This window comes from Pipistrellus hanaki, assembly GCF_964339955.1.
Source record: "Pipistrellus hanaki genome assembly, chromosome: 14".
Taxonomy (NCBI): domain Eukaryota; kingdom Metazoa; phylum Chordata; class Mammalia; order Chiroptera; family Vespertilionidae; genus Pipistrellus; species Pipistrellus hanaki.
In genome coordinates, this window is record NC_140516.1 from 3306487 (window position 1) to 3332054 (window position 25568).

General features: G+C 39.7%; 1 protein-coding gene and 1 pseudogene across 7 annotated transcripts in view; both read left to right on the forward strand.

The window, feature by feature from the left end:
- Positions 1–25568, forward strand: part of MAPK8 (mitogen-activated protein kinase 8) — a 98049-nt gene that overhangs the window by 64942 nt on the left and 7539 nt on the right. For 3 of the 6 annotated variants that reach the window (XM_084904182.1, XM_084904179.1, XM_084904180.1), the window contains 6 exons: positions 6236–6401; positions 10331–10402; positions 12525–12707; positions 13085–13209; positions 14064–14127; positions 19892–19969. In XM_084904182.1, coding sequence (XP_084760308.1) covers positions 6236–6401; positions 10331–10402; positions 12525–12707; positions 13085–13209; positions 14064–14127; positions 19892–19969 — 688 coding nt within the window. Of the gene's footprint in view, positions 1–6235; positions 6402–9906; positions 9979–10330; positions 10403–12524; positions 12708–13084; positions 13210–14063; positions 14128–19891; positions 19970–23065; positions 24038–25568 lie in introns of those variants that run through there. The other 3 variants (XM_084904183.1, XM_084904181.1, XM_084904184.1) reach the window with 2 other exon arrangements.
- Positions 14423–19411, forward strand: LOC311632546 (glyceraldehyde-3-phosphate dehydrogenase-like; annotated as a pseudogene). The gene has a single exon. The product of its transcript is annotated as a glyceraldehyde-3-phosphate dehydrogenase-like (transcript).

Below are 25568 nucleotides of genomic sequence, written 5' to 3' on the forward strand. Positions count from 1 at the left end.
GCCAGGGAGATGGATAGCGAAAGGGCTCTTAACATACCAAAAAAACCAGGGCATATCTTTTCTATCATTTTTAAGTTGCCTCTTTCTTGATTCTGCATTCACTTGGTTATAAACCTTTGACTATTTTCCAGATTTCTGAAAAAAATGATTTTGATCATTTCCCCTCTGCTTTTTAGTGTTTCTGTGAAGCTCTCATTCATTTTTGCTACATCACACACAGCCTTTTATCATATGGGAGTGTTGTATTTTGCTGATATATATGTAGTACTATAAAGCTATTTTTGCTCTAAAATTAAGCAGTTAATATTGCCGAAACCGGTTTGGCTCAATGGATAGAGCGTCGGCTTGGGGACTGAAGGGACCCGGGTTCGATTCCGGTCAAGGGCATGTACCTTGGTTGCAGGCATATCCCCAGTGGGGGGTGTGCAAGAGGCAGCTGATCGATGACTCTCTCTCATCAATGTTTCTAGCTCTCTATCTCTCTCCCTTCCTCTCTGTACAAAATCAATAAAATATAGTTAAAAAAATAAAATAAAATTAAGCAGTTAATATAATGCCTGCTATCATTAATAATTATATAAAATTGAATATGCACCAGAGCTGTTTCTTGTATATATTCAGAAGCATTTTCTATTTTTGTAGCCTATGCTTTTAACTGATTTACTGAGCCATAATTCACATGCCATACAATTTACCACTTTAAGTATATAATTCAGCATTTTTATTATATCCAAAGGTGTGCAAACATCGCCATCATCTACTAGTAGAACATTTTTGCCCTCCTTAAAGAAACTTCAGTCATTAGCCTTCAGTTCTCATTCTTCCCTGTCACCTGCACGAACTCTAGCCCTCAGCAACCACTAGTCTCCTTTCTGTCTCCATGTATTTGCTTATTCTGGGCATTTCATACATAGTTGACCCTTGAACAACATGGGGGTTAGAGACAGACCCCCTCCAATGCAGTAAAAAAATGTGCATATAACTTCTTTTTTTGAAAGCTTTAATTAAATTTATTGGATGATACTGGTTAATAAAATTATATAGGCTTTAAGAGTACAATTCTATGATACCTCATCTGTATATTGTATTGTGTGCCCACCATCTGCACGTAACTTTTGACTCTCCCTAAATTTAATTACAAATAGCCTCCTGTTGACCAGAAGCCTTATCAATAACATAGTCATTTAACATATATTTGGTATGTTATATATATTATGTGCTGCAGTTATACAATAAAGTGAGCTAGAAAAATGAAAATATTAAGAAAATCATAAGAGAAAATACATTTACTGTATTTATTGAAAAAAGTTCACATATAAATGGACCTCTCCATATCCAACCCATGTAGTTCAAGGTTCAGTTGTAAATGTAATTATATAATATGTGGTTCATCCATGTACGTATCACGTGTCATTTCACTTATTTTTTATTGCCAAATAATATTTCACTAATTAGATATACCACATGTGTTTAATCCCATTTTACTACTTGATGGACAGTCAGCTGTTGCCTTTTTTTTTTTTTTTGCCTAAGTAATGTGGACATGAACATTCATATACAAGTTTTTGTGTGGACATATGTTTTTGTATTTTAGTTTTAATTCTAGCTTATTCTTTAAAAATAATTGCATCTAATTTGGGAGGAATTTTTGAAAATGTACTTAATTAAGTGGAAGTATATTTTTTTTCTGAGCTACCTTATAACAAATATCCTAACTTATATAATAAAATAAATATGTATATGTGTGCTCAAATTAACTATTTTAAGACAATTATGCATCTGAGATATTCATGCTTACTTATCCTTAGTTATCATTCTGATTCCATGGTCTGGTGTCATTGTCTAGGCCAGCAGTTTTCACCCAATGCACAGGAAGAATGTTTAAAACATGCAATACCTGACTACTTATCAGGGGCATTGACCTTTTTCCCCATAGAATGTCGTCGTATTTTTGTCAGATCAGCAAAAAATAATTTTTTTTGGCGTGCTGCAGAATTTTAGCAACTATGTTATATGTGTCATGAGATGAAAAAGTTTGTAAACCGCTGGTCTGGGCTGAAGGAGTGCCTTCATTGGGCTCATCCTTTTCTCATGGTGAAAGATAGGAGAGGAGAACCAAGCTAAATCAAGCAAGCTCATTTAAAACTTGTCTTCAGATTTGGTGGACATCACATTCTCTCACAGTCTGCTGATTGAAGGAGTTCTAGAAGGTATAGAGGTATACCGGGCTGGGAGGAGAAGATAACTGCTATATACTCTGCTTTTTTTGTAAGTGTCTAGTAACTTTTAATTTTTCCAGAATGGCAAGGCCCTAACATTCTTAACTCTGTTCCCTTTCATTTCTACTTGTCACGTGGCAGTAAATTGTGTTTACTGCACAGCAGTGCTCTGTGTTATGTTTACTGCACTACAGTTCTTCCAAACCTATCCAGTAGCCACCAACACACACTACGAAAACGTTACTTTCCAATCACTTCTTCCCCAAACTGACTTTGTAAAGGCAAGGCCAAATAGTAAGTATTTTAGGCTTTACAGGTGATACAAGCTCTGTTATGGCTTTGCTAGTGTAACACAGAATGGCCATAGACAATGAGCAGCTGAGTGAGTGTGGCTGTTTCTTCACAGGCAGGCCTTCCCTTGCCAGCCCTTCTCGAGAGCCTCCGCTTCATTCTGCAGGGCTGTGCCTGCGAGTTCTTCCATGTGACAGTGTCTTCAGAGGCATTGCCACTGTATAACCTGGATCGCTTTTTCCAGCTGTGGGATTAGTGTCCCTGCTGCCTCCTACTTGACGGCTAAGCTGTGGTCACGTATGTGGAAGAGTAGCACCCTGCCTGGCACCAGTTTCAGGGATATCAGAATGGACCGGCGAGAAGGAAGAGCAGGCTCTGAGTTTACTGCACTCAGTACCACTGGTGACACAGTGTGTGAGTTTTTCTTACCAAACAGTTCTCAGGTTTTCTGTACTTCAGCTGGTGTCCTACAGTTTAATTTCGTCTGACCCTTTCTACCTGGAGACAGCATCAGATTCAAAGGTTCAAAGCTCAGCCTCATCAGACTGCCCCCATTCCGATGCCGACCACAAACCCTGGTTATTACTGTGGTTCTGACCTCCTGGGTGCCATTCAGAGGTTCCCACATCTTTCTACTCAGGTTCAATGTATTTGCCAGAGCTGCTCACAGAACTCAGGACAACATTTTACTTAGCAAACTACCAGCTATTCCAAAGGACGTTCCTCAGGGAAAGCCAAAGGGAGATGCATAGGGAAGGAATGTGGGAAGAGGGGTGGAGCTCCATGCCTTTCCTGGGTGCGCCACTCCTCAGATCTTCACATGTTCACACCAAATCTTGTCTTCTGTGGTTTTAATGGAGTCTTCATTTCCTTCTTAGGCATGTTGATTGAATCATTACCATTGGTAATTGAACACTAGCTGAGGTCTGGGAGTGGGTCTGAAAGGTGAAGCTCAAATCACTATGTTGGTTCCCTTGGCAGCCAGCCCCCATCCTTTAGGCTTTGCAAGCCACCCCATTAACATAAGCTCAGGGTGAAAAGGGCTTTAAAAATAACAATCACCTTTTTCTCTTATTAATTAAGGAATTCTTGCCCTGGTTGGTGTTGTCCTGTGCACCGAAGGGTTAAGTTTGATTCTAGGTCAGGGCACAAACCCAAGTGTCCGTCCGATCTCAGGTCAGAGTATGTCCAAGAGAGAGCTGATCAATGTTTCTCTCTCTCTCTCTCCCTTTCTCTTTCACATTCAAAAAAACACCACACCAATAAAAAAAATTTTTTTAAAGAAAGAAAGAAATTCTAAGGTTTTTAGGAGCTCTGTCTCAGTAATTGAGACAAAAACCAAATATATAAGTAATTATAAATCACAATGTCACAACTGCGCTATGCTAGTAACAAACCCTGAATTCTCAGTGGTTACCAACTAAGGTTTATTTCCCACATTGCATGTCCAGTGCAGGTCATGATGGGTGAGGACTCTGCTTTACCTTGATGCTCAGCCACCCACCCACACAGACAGGGTCCACCGCCTGGAATGTTATGATCACCAGAGCAGGGCAGACAGCAGGATGCCCTCTGTATGTTCTCACTCGCATCCGCTTCCCAGAACTGACCTCCGTTAGGCTTGCCTGACTACCTACCTCATTGTGAGGAGGCTAGAAACTGTGAGAGAAGATGGAATAATGTTAGCTTCGTTCCACTCTGCTACAAATTCACACCAATTCAGTTGTTCTCATATGGTCCTAGCATCTGTAGAATGCTTATCCTATTGATAGATAAGGGTAGATTTCAGGTAATACTTTTTGAGCCATTTTTGGACAGTTTTTCTTTAAAAATATTTTTAAGTGTATTTTACTCTTAATTTTCCAAAATAAAATGTTTAAAATTAGAATTGTATTTCTAGATGAGGATGCAGTAGTGTAAAGAGCCATTGATCTTTACCCATCACAGTAGACTTTGAAACGGTATCAAAGCTTGTAAGGTTTTTCTTGAACATGCAGAGTTACTTTGCTGAGTATTGTATTTTGCAAATAGTGCCAACATCTTATTTATGTAACAACAATAATGAAAAATTTCATCTTCTGTTTCACTAAGCCTGTTGATCTCTATTTTTAATTTGATAAAGCCCTTGGGTTACATATCTTCTAAATCCATCCATGATTGCCTATGAAAAGATGCTAAATATAACATACAGTTTTTCCTGGAGAGAGACGTTGGAAAAGCAGTCAGTGCCTTTCAGGCCATCAGTACCCGTAATGGAGTGTGTTTGTGTTATGGATGCATGTTTGCTTTCTGTGGTCTCTTGGTTCACAGTAGGATTCATGGGAGCTAACAGGCAAAATGTCTTGAACTAGAAGCCATGAGTTTTTACGCTGCTGCCTTCATTTTAACGACCAACCATGGAATTGCTTGAAACTTGGGTCAGCTTGTGAAGCTGGAAAATCCTTCACAAAGACATTTAGTAGCATTAACAGCAAGGAATTATATAGATTAGTGGCACCAAGATAATGCTCTCCTACCTCTATGAGCAGACAGAGATTTTACAAATTTGTGTGATTTGGGACGAGCAGTCAGTGTGGGAAAGACTGCTGAGGACTGTGAGACTTGGCCATCTGCCAATGCGAGAGGTCAAATGACACTTGGTTTGGATTGACATAAAATGGTCAGTTGTTGATTTGCAATATCTACACAAACTTCATTGTGACTTTAAAATTAGTTTTTTTAATGCCTATAATTTAGTATACAAGTGAATATAAATGCTACCTTATGATTCTGTCTTTCTTTTACCGTATTTGTTTTATGTGTTCTTTTTTCTTTTTTATTATTTTATTTATTTATTTTTATTTTATTTATTTTTTACAGAGAGGAAGGGAGAGAGATAGAGTTAATAACATCGATGAAAGAGAGTCATCCATCAACTGCCTCTTGCACACCCCCCACCGGGGATATGCCCGCAACCAAGGCACATGCCCTTGACTGGAATCAAACCCGGGACCCTTCAGTCCCCAAGCCGACACTCTATCCATTGAGCCAAACTGGTTTCGGCTGATCTTTTTTATTTTTGAACACTAGAGGCCTGATGCATGAAATTTGTGCAAGAGTAGGCCTTCCTTCTCCTAACTGCTGGCACTGCTTCCCTCTGGCACCTGGGACCCGGGCTTCCCTCACAAACCCCAGCTTTGTCTGGAAGGTTGTCCTGAAGGATGTCTGGTCTAATTAGCATATTATACTTTTATTATTATAGATTTTTTATTATTGACTTCAGAGAGGAAGGGAGAGGGGGAGAGAGGTAGAAACAAAATCAATGATGAAAGACAATTATTGATAGGCTGCCTCCTGCATGCCCCACACTGGAGATAGAGCCCGCAACCCTTGACTGGAATTGAACCTGGGACCCTTCAGTCTGCAGGCTTACGCTCTATTCACTGAGCCAAACCAGCAAGGGCTTATGTGAGCTTTAAGATGTAGTTCCTTTACTCCACTTGATCAAAAATTACTAGCTAATCATAATTTCTAGCAAATAAAATACTACTAAATTCTCTAATAATTGTATTCATAAATTAAAATGCCATCAAGTGAATTCCTCATAATGAATTTATGCCATGATACAGATTATGGTGAGAGAAATAAACAGTTTGCATGAATTGTTTTATCAGTGATCTGATAACTTGTGAACTGCAAAATATTTGTATATGTCATAGCAGTCTTTTATTCTTTATTTCTTAAAGGACTTGAAGCCCAGTAATATTGTAGTAAAATCAGACTGCACTTTGAAGATTCTTGACTTTGGATTGGCCAGGACTGCAGGAACGAGTTTCATGATGACTCCTTACGTAGTGACTCGCTACTACCGAGCACCTGAAGTCATCCTAGGGATGGGCTACAAAGAAAACGGTCAGAAAACACGTTTACTTGAAATGCTGTTCTATTTTATGAGATTGCTTATGTAAATATTGAAGCTGAAGTGCATAGTTAACCCTTTGCACTCCGCTGTCCCCTCTCAGGGGACATCGGAATTCTAGCATATCACTCGGATGTCCCCTTTCAGGGGACATTGCAGTTTATTAGTGATTACGGGGAATTGAGTTATTTCAACGCACGTTTCAGCCGCAGAGTAGCGTCGAGTAGCTGGTAGCCAATGTCCAGAATGGTTCGGAGTGCAAAGGGTTAAATATATGTCACTGAAGTATTTTATTAAGAGTTTGAAAGTAACTCTAAATTTTGTCATAAATGTTTGGAAAAACTTAGGGCACCTGTCTATTTAATTACAAATACGTAACTATCAACACTACTTTGGATAAAGACTTTGTTGCCATGGCCTCTGAAATTTACTTTCCTGTAACTTTACAGTGAATATTTCCAACATGGGCTCAAGGAATATATATATCGATAGTAAACTGACAGTTTATCTTTTGTATGAAGTTTAGTTTGCTGTTAGTGACATTTGCACATGTTTCCAACCCCCTGAGTCTAGAACTACTAGCAATAGCACTTAGGGTGAATTTGAAGAACCAAAATAAAGCCATCTACAGAGCTGAAGGATAATAAAGGTGACCTCTTGTAGGAAATTTTCATCAATGCCCTGTGTCCAGCCTTAAAGAAATGGCATATTATGTGTTGGTATATTCAGTTACGTATATCGGCATTAGAATCAAGGTTGAAGAAAATTGTCAGTTCAGAGGAAAAAAATTCCAGGATTTTCATTTCTGGTAAAAATCTATTATAATAAAATTTCCCTATAGATTATTATAGATTCATAAATTAAAATGCCATCAAGTGAATTCCTCAAATGTGCCTATTATAATGAGTTTATGCCATGATACCGATTATAGTGAGAGAAATAAACAGTTTGCATCAATTGTTTTATCAGTGATCTGATAACTTGTGAACTGCAAAATATTTGTATATGTCATAGCAGTCTTTTATTCTTTATTTCTTAAAGGACTTGAAGCCCAGTATTTATTAAAAAATTAAACATACACATATTAAGAAGAAATGTTGTTGACTCAGACAGGGGGTGAGTGAGTACACAGACAGGCCTTTATTGACTTGTGGTAACTTCATCCAAAGCACTGCTTGGAATGGGGCCTGAGCTTTTTCCTAGCAGCTTGCTTTGAATTAAGAAACTGTATTAAGTCAATCTTCTTGATTCATTTTTAGAAAAGATAACGTTGAACTGAGGATTTTAACTTCCTTTTATTTTCTGAGCTAATTAAAAACAAATGCTTTAAACATTTCCTATTCTTTTGTTCTTAAATAAACAGGCTGTTTTGTTTTCTTACTATCTAAAATTGTCTTATACCCTAGAGATCAAGTGAGTTAGATTTAATATTAGACTCATTGAGGTTTTGTTATTGTTGTTTATTAGGTTTGTTGTTGTTTTTTTAGAATTGATGCGAGTAACCAACATGAAGATTGCTTTTGCTTTTGCTTTAAAACCATTGACTGTCTCAGCTACTGTGTAATGTGTCGCTCTGTGTCCTATAAGTGTGATTTGGGGAGATAGCTCCCTGCCAGGAATTAGCACTAAGAAAAAATACCATATTAAAAATGGACTTGCTTTCCTCGTAGATAAGAGTTATGTAGATGACCTTATTTTTCTTTCTTTTCTTTTTTGATCTCAGGAAACTGAGTCAAATGTAATGCTTAATGATGATAACACATTAGCCATCAAGGGCAAACATAAGAACTTCCTCCACCCGCCGTCACCTGTATTAATAACCTTAATTTTGCCTTTTATTGCAAGCTACCTCAAAGCTTTGTAGAAAGTTTAATATAATGGAATATATTTAAGCTGCTAGTTGGCTATAGACCCATTAAAGGAAGTTTTATGCGTGAACCAGGCTTATCATGTTGAGAAAGTCTTCACTGACCCAGACAAGAACTGCTTTGCATGCTTGCCACTTTCATAATCTGCTTAAACATGGGTTTATATGATTTCTTAAAGTTTTCTACATAACTTGTGTCCTGGGTATTTAAGTAAAGTTTGTTATTCTCTATAATCTATAGGGAAATTTTATTGTAATAGATTTTTACCAGAAATGAAAATCCTGGAATTTTTTCCCTCTGAACTGATTTATGAATATTAACTTTACTCTAAATTTTTGTCTTTGAAAGTTGAATCGTACTATAAATATAAAAATATTTGCCTTTATTTTAATATTAAATTTTAGAGAAACTTTAATTCCAAAGGTATTCCAAAATTTCTTTCCAGTTTCGCTCCTTTGAGTCTGTGGTGAACTGGCAGTCTCCTTGTAAAGGAGTGTACTAGGAAGTACACTTACCTTTCCTAAGTCCTCCAATGTGGGTACAGGTGTCTCTCTCTTTGACATCAATTTCTACCCTTTTCCTTTTTTACCCTTAAAATATTTAGACCTTCAAGCTTCAAAAACAAAGTTTCTAAGGCTTTCCTTTTAAATTGCTGTCTTCCCCTCTTTTCCTAGTAAGCTGCCAGCACCTGCTCTCCTCTTTTTATCTGATTTTCTCGCCCAGAGATATCAGGGTGCACTATCAGTTTTGATGAAGCAGATGGAGATCCTCAAATTGCCCATTTCTGTGTCTAGCAGATGTTTTTAGCATTGATTAGAGGTTCCATTGAAGTGGGAACTTTCAGACTGTGTTCAACCAAAACTAAACATCTTCAATCAAAAGCAACTTAGTTTTATGGGCTTAAAGACTTTAGGTAGAAAACATGATATAAACTTTTTGCTGAGTTTTCTGCCTTGATCATTTATTCACTGTCTATGCACTTGTTCCTGTTGGGATTGTAGGGTAGATGTAGCACAGCATTGTTGAGGAAACAAGTGACTTGCAATTCAAAATAGACAAAGCACCACTCAAGTACATTTATGAAATTCAGTTTGAAAATTGATAAAGGGCTTTGGATTAATTCTTAACTGTAATTATTCATAGAAATGCATGCTTTCTGTTAAATATTTAACATGCTAAATTATTTCTGCTCATGCCTTTTTGTTGTCTTAAAGAGAGAGCATAATAATGCACAGTTGAACCTCAAAATATTGTCAAGATTCCACTTTTTAAAATTTGCTACCTTGTGTACTTTTTCAACCTTATTTACAAAGTTTATGTTTGCTGCTATTTTATATTTTATAAACAAATTTCCAGTGACAAATTGTATGGGATTTTTATCTACATTATTTCTGTGCATGGCTCTCACTTTAAAATTAGATATATAGTTAAAAGGCCACATTTCACCATCTGCTTTTGTAATTCAAAGCCTTTTGAAAAATATTTTGTTTTAAATTATTCCATTAGCTAAAATTAAAATCACTTTTCTTTTTGTGATGTTTTGTAGTTGTTATATAATGCAGTCATATTATGCTTCTTTGATTTTAATGACTTTTTGCTTTGCTTTTCCTTTTGTGCTGCAAACATATAGTGGATTTATGGTCTGTGGGGTGCATTATGGGAGAAATGGTTTGCCACAAAATCCTCTTCCCAGGAAGGGACTGTATCCTTGTGCTGCTGCAGCAGTGAGATTAGTGATGACTTCCTTACGTTCGCCAATGGGGATGGAGATGGCTTATTCATACGGGGGGCGGGTTTTAAACAGCTAGTTTGTGGCCATTATAGTTCACACACTGCTGAGATGAGAAGCTGAAATGTTCGTAGGCTGCGTCTGGCAGCAGGAAATACAGTCTCTGCTGGTAGTTAGAGCACATTCACTGTCACTCATTTTTATTTTGTACTGCTTTCTATAATTTTAAAGTATACATGGTGTGCGTAATTTTTTTCAATGTTTATTTTTTTTTTTTTACTTTAACCAAATTCTTTATGTTAATGTCATTGCATTTTGTTTTCAGTTGACATTTGGTCAGTTGGGTGCATCATGGGAGAAATGATCAAAGGTGGTGTTTTGTTCCCAGGTACAGATCGTATCCTTATCTTTGGCCTAAAATGTAGTTTCTAAAGGTCAAAATGTATGACAGCACTTCAGATAGGTCAAATATAATGTATTTTGTCTCTCCCTAATAATATTGTTAAATTATTCTACTCTTTCAAAATGCCACCTGCTAGTTGACATAGATTTCCCTCCCCCACGTATTGATTGTGTCATGTTGTTTCTGAGAACTGCCCAAGTTAATTATCCACAATTACTTGTTGGCTTAAATTAGAAATTAAAAATTTAATTAGAAATTAAAAATTTCTAATACTTAGGTATGCACTTGATTAAGTCTAGAAGCACTTAGGACTTTAATATGCATTTTGGAATTGTCTGTTGCTTCTGGCCATCCTTTTGTTTTATCCCCCTTCCCCCACCTCCCTTTGTGTTACTGTGCTTTGTGTTTCCTGTCTTTGGGTTGTTGTCTCATTTCTCAACATAACATACTGATCTTTTCATCTGAGAATTTCAGCAGTAACAGTTTTATTATGGTGTAAGTAGACTTGGAGTCATGCTTTTTGTTCAACGACTATTTTAATATTTACACTGCTAGCAAGTGATGTGTGATGTGTTTATCAGCTAGTAACCCTGAGACTTATTTTAGGAGGTGGCATGGGAAAACCACATGCACTAGGTCAGTGGTCAGCAAACTCATTAGTTAACGGAGTCAAATATCAACAGTACGACGATTGAAATTTCTTTTGAGAGCCAAATTTTTTAAACTTAAACTTCTTCTAATGCCACTTCTTCAAAATAGACTCGCCCAGGTCGTGGTATTTTGTAGAAGAGCCACACTCAAGGGGCCAAAGAGCCGCATGTGGCTCTTAAGGCGCAGTTTGCCGACCACGGCACTTAGTTAATCAGAGGGCTTTGGTTCTAGTCTCAGGGAGGACTGGCAGTGTGAAGACTCAGGAGGAAGGAGATAGGAAGTTCTAACCTCAACAACTTATCAAATATCGAGTCATGTTCACAGGTTTCAGAGCTTTCAGAGTTTATTACCTAAGTTAAAGAAAGCATGGCAAAGGAAAATGCCACTTGTATCAAAGCTGTCATTTTTACAAGTTTTCTGTTAGTGTAGAAAATTCTCAAAAAAAAAAAAGAAAAGGACAGATTATAAGAAATATTTCTTAGCCTCTAAGACAGTGGTTCTCAACCCTTCTTACACTTTGACCCTTTAATTCAGATCCTCGTGTTGTTGTGACCCCAACCATAAAATTATTTCCGTTGCTACTTCATAACTATAATTTTGCTACTGTTAAGAATCGTAATGTAAATATCTGTGTGGTCTTAGGCGACCCTGCTAGTGATTCTCAGAGAACTGCTGCTGTAGAGCCTACGACCATTGGAAAACACAGATATTTACATTACGATTCCTAACAGTAGCAAAATTATAGTTATGAAGTAGCAACGGAAATAATTTTATGGTTGGGGTCACCACAATACGAGGATCTGTATTAAAGGGTCGCGGCATTAGAAAGGTTGAGAACCACTGCTTTAGGATATGCATTCACATTTTCAGATGAGCCAGAAAAAAATTTTTTTGTATTCCAGAATTGTGTACAGTTTACAGTTAGAGTGCCTGTGGGTAGTAATTATCATTATTTTTTGAGTCACTTGTCATTTGTATTTGGAATTTGTTGGTTTAAGCTTTCATTTTTTAAAATACGTTTTTGTTGATTTTTTAGAAAGGGAAGAGGGGAGGAAGGGAGAGATAGAAACATTAATGAGAGAGAAACATGGATCTGCTGCCTCCTGCAAACCCCCTATTAGGGATCAAGCCCACAATCTGAGCATGTGCCCTTACTGGGACTAGAACTGGTGACATATTGGTACATGGGATGGCACTCAACCACTGAGCCGCACCAGTTGGGCTAAGCTTTCATTTATATGATAAAATTAATTCCCCCCCCCCCTCTCTCTAAATAAGATTATCGGTGCTTGTTTGTTGACCCTTTCTGTCCACCTTTTGCAAGGTGGCTATAAGATAAAAGATTTGTAACTGCCACATTCTTTTTTAGAATTTTATAATTATTATTTTCTTGTTATTTTAATACTGCTATGACTATGTGTTGAACATTAGATACGGAGTATTTTTCTTAGCTATTTGATATTAGATATTGATCAGTGGAATAAAGTTATTGAACAGCTTGGAACACCATGTCCTGAATTCATGAAGAAACTACAACCAACAGTAAGGACTTACGTTGAAAACAGACCTAAATATGCTGGATACAGCTTTGAGAAACTCTTCCCTGATGTGCTCTTCCCTGCTGACTCAGAACACAACAAACTTAAAGGTACTTTTAATAAATTATTTAATTCTGTGTGTGTGTGTGTGTGTGTGTGTGTGCGCGCGCACGTGCGTGCTTGTGTGTGTGTGTGCGTGTGCGCGCGCGTACGTGCGTGCGTGTGTGTGTGTGCGTGTGTGTGTGTGTGTGCATATTATTATGGAGCATATACTAAGATTATTTCTGGGTGGTGGAACAGAGTAAGGTTTTAGTCATTTTTTCTGTAACTGAATTTTTTCATCATGTATAACCTGATTTTATAGTAAAATACTTTCAAAAGCACATACTTTAAAAAAAAAAAATGAGCATTTCAAGTTTCTGAAATGTATTGCTATTTTTAAAAGCCTTTATGAGGTACTTATACATTCACATCATTATTTTTGCAGCCAGTCAGGCGAGGGATTTGTTATCCAAAATGCTGGTGATTGACGCATCTAAAAGGATCTCTGTGGATGAAGCTCTTCAGCACCCATACATCAACGTCTGGTATGACCCTTCCGAGGCGGAGGCTGTAAGTTCTTCTCTTTATGTTTAAAGAAGTCATACCCCTTACAGTTAGAATTAAGGTTGGGTTTGGAGGAAACATTTTAATCTATATATATATATAAAAGCCAAGCGACTAGAACAGCAGAACGACCGGTTGCTGTGATGCACACTGCAGCGGCCAACCACTTGGCCTGTTTGGCTCTCCCATCCCCTGCAACCACCCTCAGCTCCTTCCCCCAGCCAGCCTGGCCCTAATTGGCCCTCCCAACCCTGGTAGGGGGGTGGGGTTAGGCAGCAAACCTGCATCTCTTCTCCCCTGCCCGCCTGGCCCAATCTGCCACCATCAGGGCGAGCTGGCTGGACCCCATCTGTGCACGAATTTGTGCACTGAGCCTATAGTTTTAAATAAAAATATAGGTAAATGATGATGCGGTTTTCTGTTTTGCATTTAAAAGTGCCGTAAGTAATGAGCTTACCCAAGCACTTCCTACACAAAATAAAGTTCCCTGTCTCAGCTTCTTACCTTCTTATCTTGATACCTGATCTGATGAGCTAGAACACTGAATGCTTTGGGAGGACATCCTAACTCAGTTATAAAACAAATTATTGTGTCCAAAGCAGAGCCCTTTATGTAAGTTCTATAATGTAAATAAATTGACCATTTCAAAAGCTGGAAGAAAATAAAAAGTTGGTTAAATATTTTTTTCCTGTCAGGAAGGATTCTTCCAAAACTACTCTCTACATCAAAGATGATTCATCACTCTGGTCTAATAATGTATTTTTATAAGCCCTTGCTGTTTAGATGACATTTCAAATAATTATGATGATTTCCATACTCCTAGTAAACTGACTCAATTATTGCTGCCTTTTGTTTTTCAGCCACCACCAAAAATACCTGACAAGCAATTAGATGAACGGGAACACACAATAGAAGAGTGGAAAGGTAACATTCACCAGATCCTGAGAGATGGAGCTGAGAGAGCTTCTGGCTTATTGTGTTGATTTGTTCATCATGTTGAGGAAACTAGAGATACTTTATATTATTCACTAGGGGCCCAGTGTATGAATTCCTACACTTGAAAGGAACTGTGGGCTGTGAGGCTGAGATGGGCACAGGGATGGGTTTCGGCCCATCCTTCACATCCCCACCTGACTCTTCCTACCACTGCCCCCCCCAACCCCCTTCACTTCCACCCCCTCTACCTCTCTACCTGCAACCCCTCCTACCACTGTGCTCCCACACGCTGACAACGCCAGCCCCTCTCCCACCAGCTGAAGGCGTGAAACGATTAGGGCTGGTGCCAGCAGTGGGTGCAGGTGGAGCTGGCTCTGTCAGCAGGTGCGAGCAACAGCTGCTGCCCCGATCACCCCTCAGGAGCAGGGGAGGTGGAGAAGCCCTCTGGGGCGATCAGGGATGTCATCTGCCACTTGCACCCACTGATGGCGCCAAGTGATCAGGACTGGCACGGGGCACTGGCAGCAGGTGCGAGTGGGGCTGTTGCTGACAGTGGGTACAAGAGGTGGTTGCTGGCCCCAATCGCCCTTTAGCAGCAGAGAGAAGTGGAAAAGCCCTGAGGGGTGGTCAGGGCTGGCAGCCGCAGATTGCACCCACTGATGGCGCCAAGCGACCGGGGCCGGTGCAAGTGCCAGGCAGGACCACAGTGTGTGGGAGCAAAGAATTTTCAGTAACCACCAGAGGCTCACCCTCATGACAGTGACCTGCGCCCTGCCCCACTCACCTGCTCTACCATTCTGCTGTGGCCAATACCCCCATGTTTTGCTCATGCCCCCTGGTGTTCAGCACACATCTTAGCAACCAGTTGTTCGGTTGTTCCACCATTTGTTCTATTTGCATATTAGCCTTTTATTATATAGGACTAATGGCCCGGTGCATAAAATTCGTGCACATTAAAAGAGGATTAATTAGAGGAAATAATTTATATTCCTGTTTGCTCTTTCTCTATAATAGAAGTGTCAGAGATGAAAGAAAATTAGTAAAATTGTATATGAAAGCCTTTCTCCTGTCAGAGTCTGGGAGCACCATGGGACCCAGAGTCAAGTACCCACCCATCCACATGCCCCTCAAAATCGCCTACCCCCCTCCATTGGGCTAGATCCAGACCTGGTCAGTCCCACCCTTGTCAAGCCTCGCCGGGCAGGGGACATAGCCTCAGGTCCTTAGGCCCAGCACCAGGACAGGGGGCATGGCCTGAAGTCTCCCAGCCTAGACTGGGGCGAGGGGCATAGCCTCAGGTCCCCTGGCCTAGCGCTGGGGTGGGGGGTGTGGCCTGAGGTGCCCCAGCCTGACACCAGGGCGGTGGCTGCAGCCAGAGGTCCCCTGTCAAGCCCTGCTGGGTGGGGGATGTGGCCTGAGATCCCATGTCAAGCCCCATGGGGAGTGGGGGAGGCGTAGCCTCAGGTCCCTGCTGATTGATCGTTAAGGCTCCGTATGAGAACTTGGCTTTAGCTGTGGGCGCAGCCATCTTTGTGACATCAATTAGCATGTTCCCTCTTTATTAGATTGGATAATTCATATATGGTAATATTATCATTAGTATTTTTTGCAAAAATAGAAAGTAGATCTCTTTTCCTCCCTTACTTAACACATGAAGCACCCAGCCTGTTTTGTCTTCCGGACAGAAAGTATAGTGTCACTCCTAATCTCTCACGTCCCTTATCCAGACACAGAAACATTAGTTCTTTTCAGAGTATTTTGTTCTTTCGTAGTTTACAAGTACACAAGCCTGTGTGTTTGGATCTCCCCCTTCTACTCTCCCACCTGCTTTGATCTTCATTGGTAGTGTGCTCTGTAGGTGTAATCCCATGAGAGATCACCCTCTCCTGCTCCATATGCCTGGCACATGGATTCCCAGCTGTCCAGCTGTGTCAGTTTCTATACCCAGCTCCCATTTGCAGAGCACTCAAGTTGTGTCCAGTCTGTTGTTATTACAACTGCAGTGCTCTTGTACAAATGTGAGAACATGCCAATAAAAAAAGTCCTATAAGATTTGCTCTGCCAAAGGATATTTTTCAATTATTTCCAGATTACCTTCAAAGAAATTGTAGTGGTTTATATTTCTGTCAGCACTGTAAAGGACTGTCTATCAGGGAGTTCACCCACAGAGAGTTAATTTTTAATCTTTGCAAAACTAATATAGTAGTTTTATTTTATGAATGTAGTTGAACATTAATAATGCTTCGATAGTGAAATACTTATTTCTATAAAAGATTCCCTGGGATGGCCTGGCCTGTATTGCTCTCAGTGGTTAAAGCATCAGCCTATGCACCGAAAGTCTTGGGTTGGATTCCGGGTCTAGGGCATGCACTTGGGTTGTTGGCAGGTTCAGTCCCCAACCCTGGTCGGGGCACATTCAGGAGGTAACCAATTGATGTATCTCACATCGATGTTGCTCTCTCTCTCAGAATCAACAGAAAAAAATATCCTCAGGTAAGGATTAACAAATTAAAAAAAAAAAAAAAAAAAGATTCCCTGGGATAGTTAGGCCAGGTAATTTTTTATCCTGTTTACCTCATTTGTGTTGTTGTTCTGTGGTATTTGGACCACTTTTATAACTACATGACTTGGGGCAAGTCACTTGATCCACTTTTTACCTGAACTTAAATAGCTGGGTACAGAAGACTTGCTACGTGCCTACACACTGGGAAAGCGAAAGGGACTGCAGAGGTATGAAACAGACAGGTGGGCTCTCTGCTCCTCCTATTCATCAGACAGCCTCTCTTCCTGCGCTGCGCCAGCCACAACCCTGAGACACGATAGTGAAGGTCAGAGTGAACAGACTTGGCATCATTGGGCACCTGGTCAGGACTGCTTTTAACTCTGGCAAAGTGGATATTGTCGCTATCAGTGACCCCTTCATTGACCTCAACTACATGGTGCACATGTTCCAGTGAGATTCTACTCGTGTCAAGTTCAAAGGCATAGTCAAGGCTGAGAACAGGAAGCTTGTTATCAGTGGAAAGTCCATCTCCATCTTCCAGGAGTGAGATCCCACCAACATCAAATGGGGTGATGCTGATGCTGAGTATGTGGTGGAGTCCACCGGTGACTTCACTACCATGGAGAAAGCTGGGGCTCTCTTGAAGGGCAGAGCCAAGAGGGTCATCATCTCTGCCCCTTCTGTGGATGCCCCCGTTTGTGATGGTTGTGAACAATGACAAGTATGACAACTCCCTCAAGATTGTCAGCAATGCCTTCTGCACCACCAACTGCTTGGCCCCCCTGGCCAAGGTCATCCATGACAACTTTGGCATCGCGGAGGGACTCATGGCACAGTCCATGCCATCACTGCCACCAGGAAGACAGTGATGGCCCCCTCTGGGAAGCTGTGGCATGATGGCCAAGGGGCTGCCCAGAACATCATCGCTGCTTCTATTGGCGTTGCAAGGCTGTGGGCAAGGTCATTCTTGAGCTGAATGGGAAGCTCACTGGCATGGCCTTCCGTGTCCCCACCCCCAACGTGTCTGTTGTGGATCTGACCTGATGCCTGGAGAAAGCTGCCAAATATGATAATATCAAGAAGGTAGTGAAGCAGGCGTCAGAGGGCCCCCTCAAGGGCAACTTGGGCTACACTGAGGACCAGGCTGTCTCCTGCGACTCTTAACAGTGACACCCACTCCTCCACCTTTGATGCTGGAGCTGGCATTGCCCTCAATGACCACTTGTCAAGCTCGTTTTCTGGTCTGACAATGAATTTGGCTACAGCAACAGGGTGGTGGTCCTTATGGTCCACATGGCCTCCAAGGAGTAAGAGCCCTCTGGACCACCAGCCCCAGCGAGAGGAAAAAGATCCCTCAGCTGCTGGGGAGTCCTGGCTCCAGATCGATCCCTCTACACGCTGAGAATCTCCTGACCTCCGTTTCCATCCCAGGCCCCTAAAGAAGGGGAGCGGTATAGGGAGCCCTGTTTTGTCAAAGTTCACTGTACCCAGCCAAAATAATAATAATAATTAAAACAGGTAATCCAGTTATAAATTTATTTGGGAGGAATGAATTTGATTCTTTCTTCATAGAAATATAACCAGAGATTAGTTTTCTCTGGGTTGACTCTCACAGACATGTAGTTAGACTATGTAGAGTCTACCAGAATGATGCAATTGGGTAGAACCGAGTACATTTTTACTTGTAATAGATAATACGCAAAGATCTAATTGTGGGCCAGAGTGTATAGTATGGAAATATCTAAACTGATATTCTCCTATCTCATGGAATCTTAGTAGGCCACCAATTGTAAACACACCATAATTTGCCACTGGTTATACAACCCAATGTCAGAGACATTGTAAGAAAAAGTGCATCTTAAAATCATTGGAACATAAGGGTTTTGTTTGTATAAGGACATACCTGGGATTTTTGAGGATTCTAGACAGGTTCGCCTTTATTCTGAATCATTTCCTTTTAGTCCCACATGATTTTCCGTGATTACCCGCTCACTGCCTCTTTCAAGATCTGCTGACAAGTTTTAGCATCATAACGCAAAGAAATCCATTGCCAAAGCCATTAACTGCAGATCACTTTGCCCAGTTAGTACTGCTAATTAGCTCTTGTTTGTCTACCTAATTCCTTTTCATAAAGGGGTGCTGTTTTCTCATTAAAAAAAAAAAAATCCTACCTGGAATGCTTATCATTCCTTTTTGTTTCTTTGCAGTAAAGCTTTCCCCATTCTTCCCTCTATCAAGATTTCCTATTTTTCTCCTTCCAAGTCCAAGAAGTTCACCATAGCAAGCGAATTTAGGTGTCTCTAAGCACTTGTTCATTTCAACATATCAACTTGTTTTACCTTATTACCAACAGAAACTTTGTCATACCCTATAATCACAGATTCTTTATCTGAAGTTTAAAGATTTACAAACTCCTTAAAATTCTTTGCTAAAATTTTGCCTGCACATTTTCTCAGCAGAGGTACATTGCTTTTCTGCAGTTCTTAAAGTATTCCAGGACCCCAAAACAATGAGGAACAATGGCTCTGTAGCTTCTACCAGAAGGTGGTTCTTCAGTAGATGTTCAGTCACAGGCCCATCACACTCAGCGTCAGGCGACGGAGGAGAACGCAGGGCGGCATCTGGTGCAGCTGCCTGGGTGGGCATCCTCCCAGCCCACCGCCCACAGCAGGCAGAGGGCAGGGTCCCGGGTCCCGGGGAGAAAGTGTGGCAGTGACAGCATGTCAGGCTGCAGGTTTTAAGGTTTTCAGGTGTGGCTATCTGCCTCTTCTTTTATAAAAATACCAATGTGTTTTTATACCATTCTTCCCCCACTCTTTCATTTAAATCCTTTAACAGGTTTGGGTTAATGCCTACAAATCCGAGGCCCTGTCAGGAAATAGACACTAATAAGACAGGTGATTCGAGCCCTCACTGAGACATCGTTAAACAAGCGTGTGCAGTACAGCGTGAAATGTGGTCTCACGTGGCGTAGTACAGGGTGCAAGGTTTCTAATCACAGCTCTATCTTTAATCCACCGCTAGGAACACCAGTTAAGTCAGAGATTTTGTTCCTTTCAACATAATTCATGGCTGAGGATCAAAGAATTGTTTTTAATATCTTTGAATCTTAGGCTGACATGGACCCTCTACCATTGGAGGATACTATTTGAAGTACTTAATGTGTGTAAAAAATATTTATTTAAAACAGACATCTTGTGCAGTTGGCTTTCAGACTTTAAAGTTTGTTTTTGTTCACCTCTTTTTCAGAATTGATATACAAGGAAGTTATGGACTTGGAAGAGAGAACCAAGAATGGAGTTATACGGGGGCAGCCCTCTCCTTTAGGTTGGTTACAATATAAGCTCGGTTAAATTACAGTTTACTTCTTGTGTTGTAATCTTCAGTAGCCTGAAACCTGCAGTTCTTTGCATATTTACTATCATCATTATTCTAAGTTTAATAAGTATAAGGAGTATAGTTGGGGTGGTTAAATTGGAAACATTGATATGTTGTACCAGTGCACTATACTATGCACTGTACTATCCTACAGTGCACTATACTATATTGTATTACAGTGCACCATAGTTTATTATACTGCACTATACCATACTATACTGCACTATACTATACTACACTATACTATATTATAATACACTATACTATAATGCACTATACTATGTTAAATGCACTATACTAGTACTATACTGCATGATACTATACTATAATACACTATATTATAATAACATATATATGAGTGAATGACTTAATCAAATGCACATTGTTTTCTATGGTACTGACATTCCACTGAAGAACAGAAAGTTTTTTGTTGTTATTGTCTTCAGAGAAGAAATTTCTCACATGCAGTATACTTAATTTTTTTATGATTTTAACAGTCTTTACTTTGTATAAGTAAGCTAAAGCTTCATTGCAAAATTTGGTCCAGGTGATACCAAGTTACTGTCTTTCTTTGTCCCTTTGGTATTTTTGATTTGTTGATTGAAGGCAGGAATATTAGAACTACTGTTAGAAAGTGTTCTGTTTTCGCCCTCGCCATTTTTGCTCAGGGATTAGAGCATGCGCCTGGAGACTGAAGAGGGGTCCAGGCTTGATTCCTGCTCAAGGGAATATATCTCAGTTGCAGGTTCAATCCCTGGCCCTCTCTCTCAACCTCCCTTCCACTTTCTCTTAAAAAAAAAAAAAAAAAAAAAAAAAAAAAAAAAAATCAGTGGAAAAATATAAGTGTTCTGTTTCTAAGAAGGAACCTGATTTGCAGGAGTTAAGCATTTTATTTTATCATTAGAGGCCCTGTGCATGGATGTCTGAACCGGTGGAGTCCCTCATTCTGGCCTGCCATCTGGGATCCCTTGGGGGATATCAGAGAGCTGGTTTTGGCCTGATCCCCAAGGCCAGGCCGAGGGACTCCACAGGTGTACGATCAGGGCTGGGAAGGGACTGTGGGAGGGCTCCAGGCGTCTTGCCCAGTCCCAGTCTGCCAGACCCCAGCAGCAAGCTAACCTACCGGTTGGAGCATCTGCCCTCTGGTGGTCAGTGCACATCATAGCGATTGGTTAAACAGCCAGGCACTTAAAATATTAGGCTTTTATTATATAGGATAAGCTCATTTCATTTTAGTACTTGTAAAAGCATAAAGAATTGAGGAAACAGTTCAATGAGAGGCAGCATATACATATTATGTACACATCTACATAAGTAACACTGTTGGTTTATGTACTTTATTTCATTCAGCCTTCAAGACCCCAAAGGAGGGATTTTATGTACACTTTACAAATGAGGGAACTAAAATTCAGAAAAATTAAATGATACAAGGTTACAAATATATTGTATAAAAAAAGGTAATACTTGAAGCCACATTTATCAATAACTGGGGCATGGTTTCCCCAGCATCTTATCTGCCCCTGGCCTCAGAGGTCAGGGCACTTTTATAGAAGAGGTGAACTGAGCCTCGAAGACTGAGGAGTGTTTTAATAGATGGGTCTTAAACTTGACTAAAATTATGCCATTTTAGTTATCCCTGGAAAACTCTTCCACATTCTAAGAAAAAAATTGTATATTATATCTGTTATGGGTAAAAAATTTAACTATAGTTTCAGATGCCCATTTTGTTTTGCTGTAAACATACATTTGTTTAAATCATTTTCGTATGACATTTTGGTTATATTTTAAAGTTTTTAAATGTTTTGTTTTGTTAAATCCTTGATTAGAAAGGAAATTTTCCAAATTATAATATAGATCCTATTGAAAATATAAATTGGTTTCAACAGCTTTTATTTAGAATTTACTTGTAGCAGCCGAAACCGGTTTGGCTCACTGGTAGAGCGTCGGTCTGCAGACTGAAGGGTCCTGGGTTCGATTCCGGTCAAAGGCGTGTACGTTGGCTGTGGGCACATCCCCGGGTGGGGGTGTGCAGGAGGCAGCTGGTCGATGTTTCTCTCTCATCGACGTTTCTAGCTCTCTCTCTCTCTCCCTTCCTCTCTGTAAAAAATCAATAAAATATATTTAAAAAAAAAAAAGAATTTACTTTTAGCAAAGCTATGTTGTAAATGCTTTAATAGCACAGCTAATTGGCTTGTATTGATAAACAGTAGTAGTACAACTTAGTGCTCAGGTGGGATTGGAAAGTCCCTGATTTGGGAGTTCCACAGGCAGCACACTGTCCTGGGAGTGGCACACGCTCAATGTGTTGGGTGTTTGAGTAAGCTTAGTAAGCTTATTAGAGCAGTTGTATTTGTTCTTAATTGTTAAGTGAAAAATTTGGATCCTAGATGACTTAACTGTGGTTACAAGAGAAGTCAGTGGAAAGGATAGGATGTCAGGTTTCTGGATGTGTTCTGGGTTCTCATTGCTTGCATAGAAGAGCCTTAGTAAGCTGTTATTAAAATACTCTTTTCTCAGTTATATACAGAGAAAAAAGGAACAGTCTTTGACATAAAAATATCAGATGATCACAATATCATTTCTACTTGATTTTAAAAAATGAATCAATCATTATCAAATTAAGAAATTTGGACAGAGGAAATTTGAATCAAAAAATAGAGGCAAGAAAAAACATATATATGGTGGAACCCTTTTATGAATTGAATGTTTCAGTTCCAGTCTTCGAAGCTAGCCATTGTATTTGTGTTCTGTTCAGTCACCAGCAAATCCAGTAGTAGTATCGTATGGATTGAACTTTTTTAAAATACCAGGTGTACTGGCTAATAATGCAGATTTTTTTCAATAGACAGAGTTACATATATGTTGATATATATGCGATTTGATATGTATACTGTTTTGTTGTATTGACAATAAACTTCAAAACTTCATATGTCAAATTTGCTGAAGATGTTAACATCATAGATATTTTTACAATTAAAAATGTCGAATTTCATGCCAAAAAAAGTGCACTTGCAGGAAGTTTTAATTTATTACTTTATTTTGAAGAAAAGTGCTGCTGAACACTTCCAGAAGCTTATGGTGAACATGCTCCATCTCAAGACACTTATGAATGCTAGTTTAAATGCTTTAAAAGTGATGATTTTGATGTGAAAGACAAAGATGTTCAGGTCAACCGAAAATGTTTGAAGACCAACAATTACAAGCATTATTGGATGAAGATGCATGTCAAACTAAAAAACAACTTGCAGAAAGATTAAAAGTTCAACAAACAATTTACAAGCAGTGGGAAAGATTTTAAAGGGAGGAAATGGGTGCCACATCAATTGAAAAAAAGAAAAATGGAAAACCGAAAAGTCATCAGTAAAATGTTGCTTTAATGGCATGAAAGAAAGTCTTTTATGCATTGAATTGTGACTAGCAATGAAAAGTGGATTTTATTTTGAGAAGCCCAAACACACAAAATCATGGGTTGATCCAGGTCAACCATCAACATTGACTGCAAGGCCCAATCGCTTTGGAAAGAAGACAATGCTCTGCATTTGGTGGGATCGGGAAGGTGTGGTGTATTATAAGCTTCTAAAAGCAGGTGAAACCGTTAATACTGATGATCATTACCAATAACAAATAATCAATTTGAACCACGCTTTGATTATGAAATGACCAGAATGGGCCAGAAGACACAGCAAAGTAATTTTGCTTCATGATAATGCATCACCACACACTTCAAAACCAGTTAAAAGACACATTAAAAGATCTTGTCTGGGAAGTATTAACCCACCCGCCGTATTCACCAGACCTTGCTCCTTCAGATTACCACTTGTTCTGATCAATGGCACACACACTTTCTGAGCAGCACTTTAAAACATATGAAGAAGTGGAAAATTGGGTCTCTGGTTTGCCTCAAAAGAAGAAAAGTTCTATTGGGACTGTAACCACAAATTACCTGGAAAATGGGGAAATGTATAGCTAGTGATGGACATTACTTTGAATAAAGCACTTTTGATGTTTCTCTTGAAATTATCATGTTTTCTTTGATGACAAAAATTCGCATTATTAACCGGACACCCCGCATCTTCATTTCACTGGCTGGGATTCTGATGGACCTTTTTGGGTCTGAAAGGTTATCACAGTTCTCTTTTTCTTCTCTCCCGACAAGGTCTGAAGTACTCAGTCTGCTTTCCTTTTTCTTGTTGCACCTCTAGTCACCTGCTATCTCTGTGGTTCCATTCCTTCTGTCTCCCAGTCCCTGCCCAGCACCCTAAAGATTTGCCTCTTCCTACCCTCCTGGCTACTGCCTGGTTGCATTTGAAGACAAGCTCTCAGGGGACCTTTTATACTTAAGTTTTCATTGTTCATCATTAGACAGAATGGGGGGATGGTTTCAGACAGAGATTCTGTGTTCTGGAGCAGCAGTTTTAAACCTACTTAGTTTTTAGCATCTTTGGATACCTGGAACTGACTCCTAGAAATTTTGGAAACCATTGCTTTTATCTATAAATGTATTCTTAAGAGCTTTTGTACAGCTTGCATAGTTTGGTATACTTAAATTTGGAATAACCCTTATTTAGTGATCGTGAAGGGCATTAAATACTTACCAAGTGTATGAATCACCTGAAACACGTTCCCTACCCCCAGTGTCATTGGCTCCACTCCTGGCCTAGAGAGGATTTGTCTGTAGGGTAGGTACAGACAGCCCTCGGAACTATTGCAGGTTTGGTTCCAGACCCCTGTAACAAAGGGAGTATTGCAATAAAACAAATGTAATCTTTTTGCCAATTTAGGGTCCTGCTTTCACTTTGTTAAAATAAAAAAAACTAACGTCCATGGAGTGCAATAAAGTAATGTGCAAAAACATGAGACATGCCTGCATTCCTGTTGTTTTTAAAATTCAAGAAATGCTTGGTAGGCTATATTTTTGGTAAAAGAAATAGTCTTCCCCAACTTTATCTGTTTAATAAATCCATATTTGCTCTTATCAAGTATTAGAATAGAAATTACAAGACCTTAGTTTACAAGTCATATAACCTCAAGTAAATAGGAGCAAGCTAAAGACCCTTTCAATTGAAATGATTTGAGTTTTTGTCTTGGCTTTTGCTTAAAACAATATGTACCAAAAGTATTGTCTGGACTTTATAGTGAGAAGATAATCATAAATCACTCTTTTTAGGGCAGTAGTTTTCACCTTTTTGAGTCATACTTCGCTTTGAGATCATCATTCTAACAAAAGGCAAGACAGGCAGTTTTGCATGTATTACTGTAACTGAACAAAGAAACAGAGGTTCAGCTGCCTATAGCAATGAAAGCTGAACTTGTAAGGTAGGTGCTGGTGCAAAAGGAGAGGATTTATTTAGACCTGGGAAAGCGGTGCACTCATGTCTCAAAGACCATCCCCCTCGTCTCAGGGACAATCTCCTCCTGCTCAAGCCCACTGTTCTTAACCCGGGCAGGGAGGGAAAGGCATTTTCCTAACCACCTTTCTAGCTTTTGTGTGCTCAGGGGCCTTGTCTCTATATTACTAGCTTTTGACAGCTCAGGCACTGTCCATTTC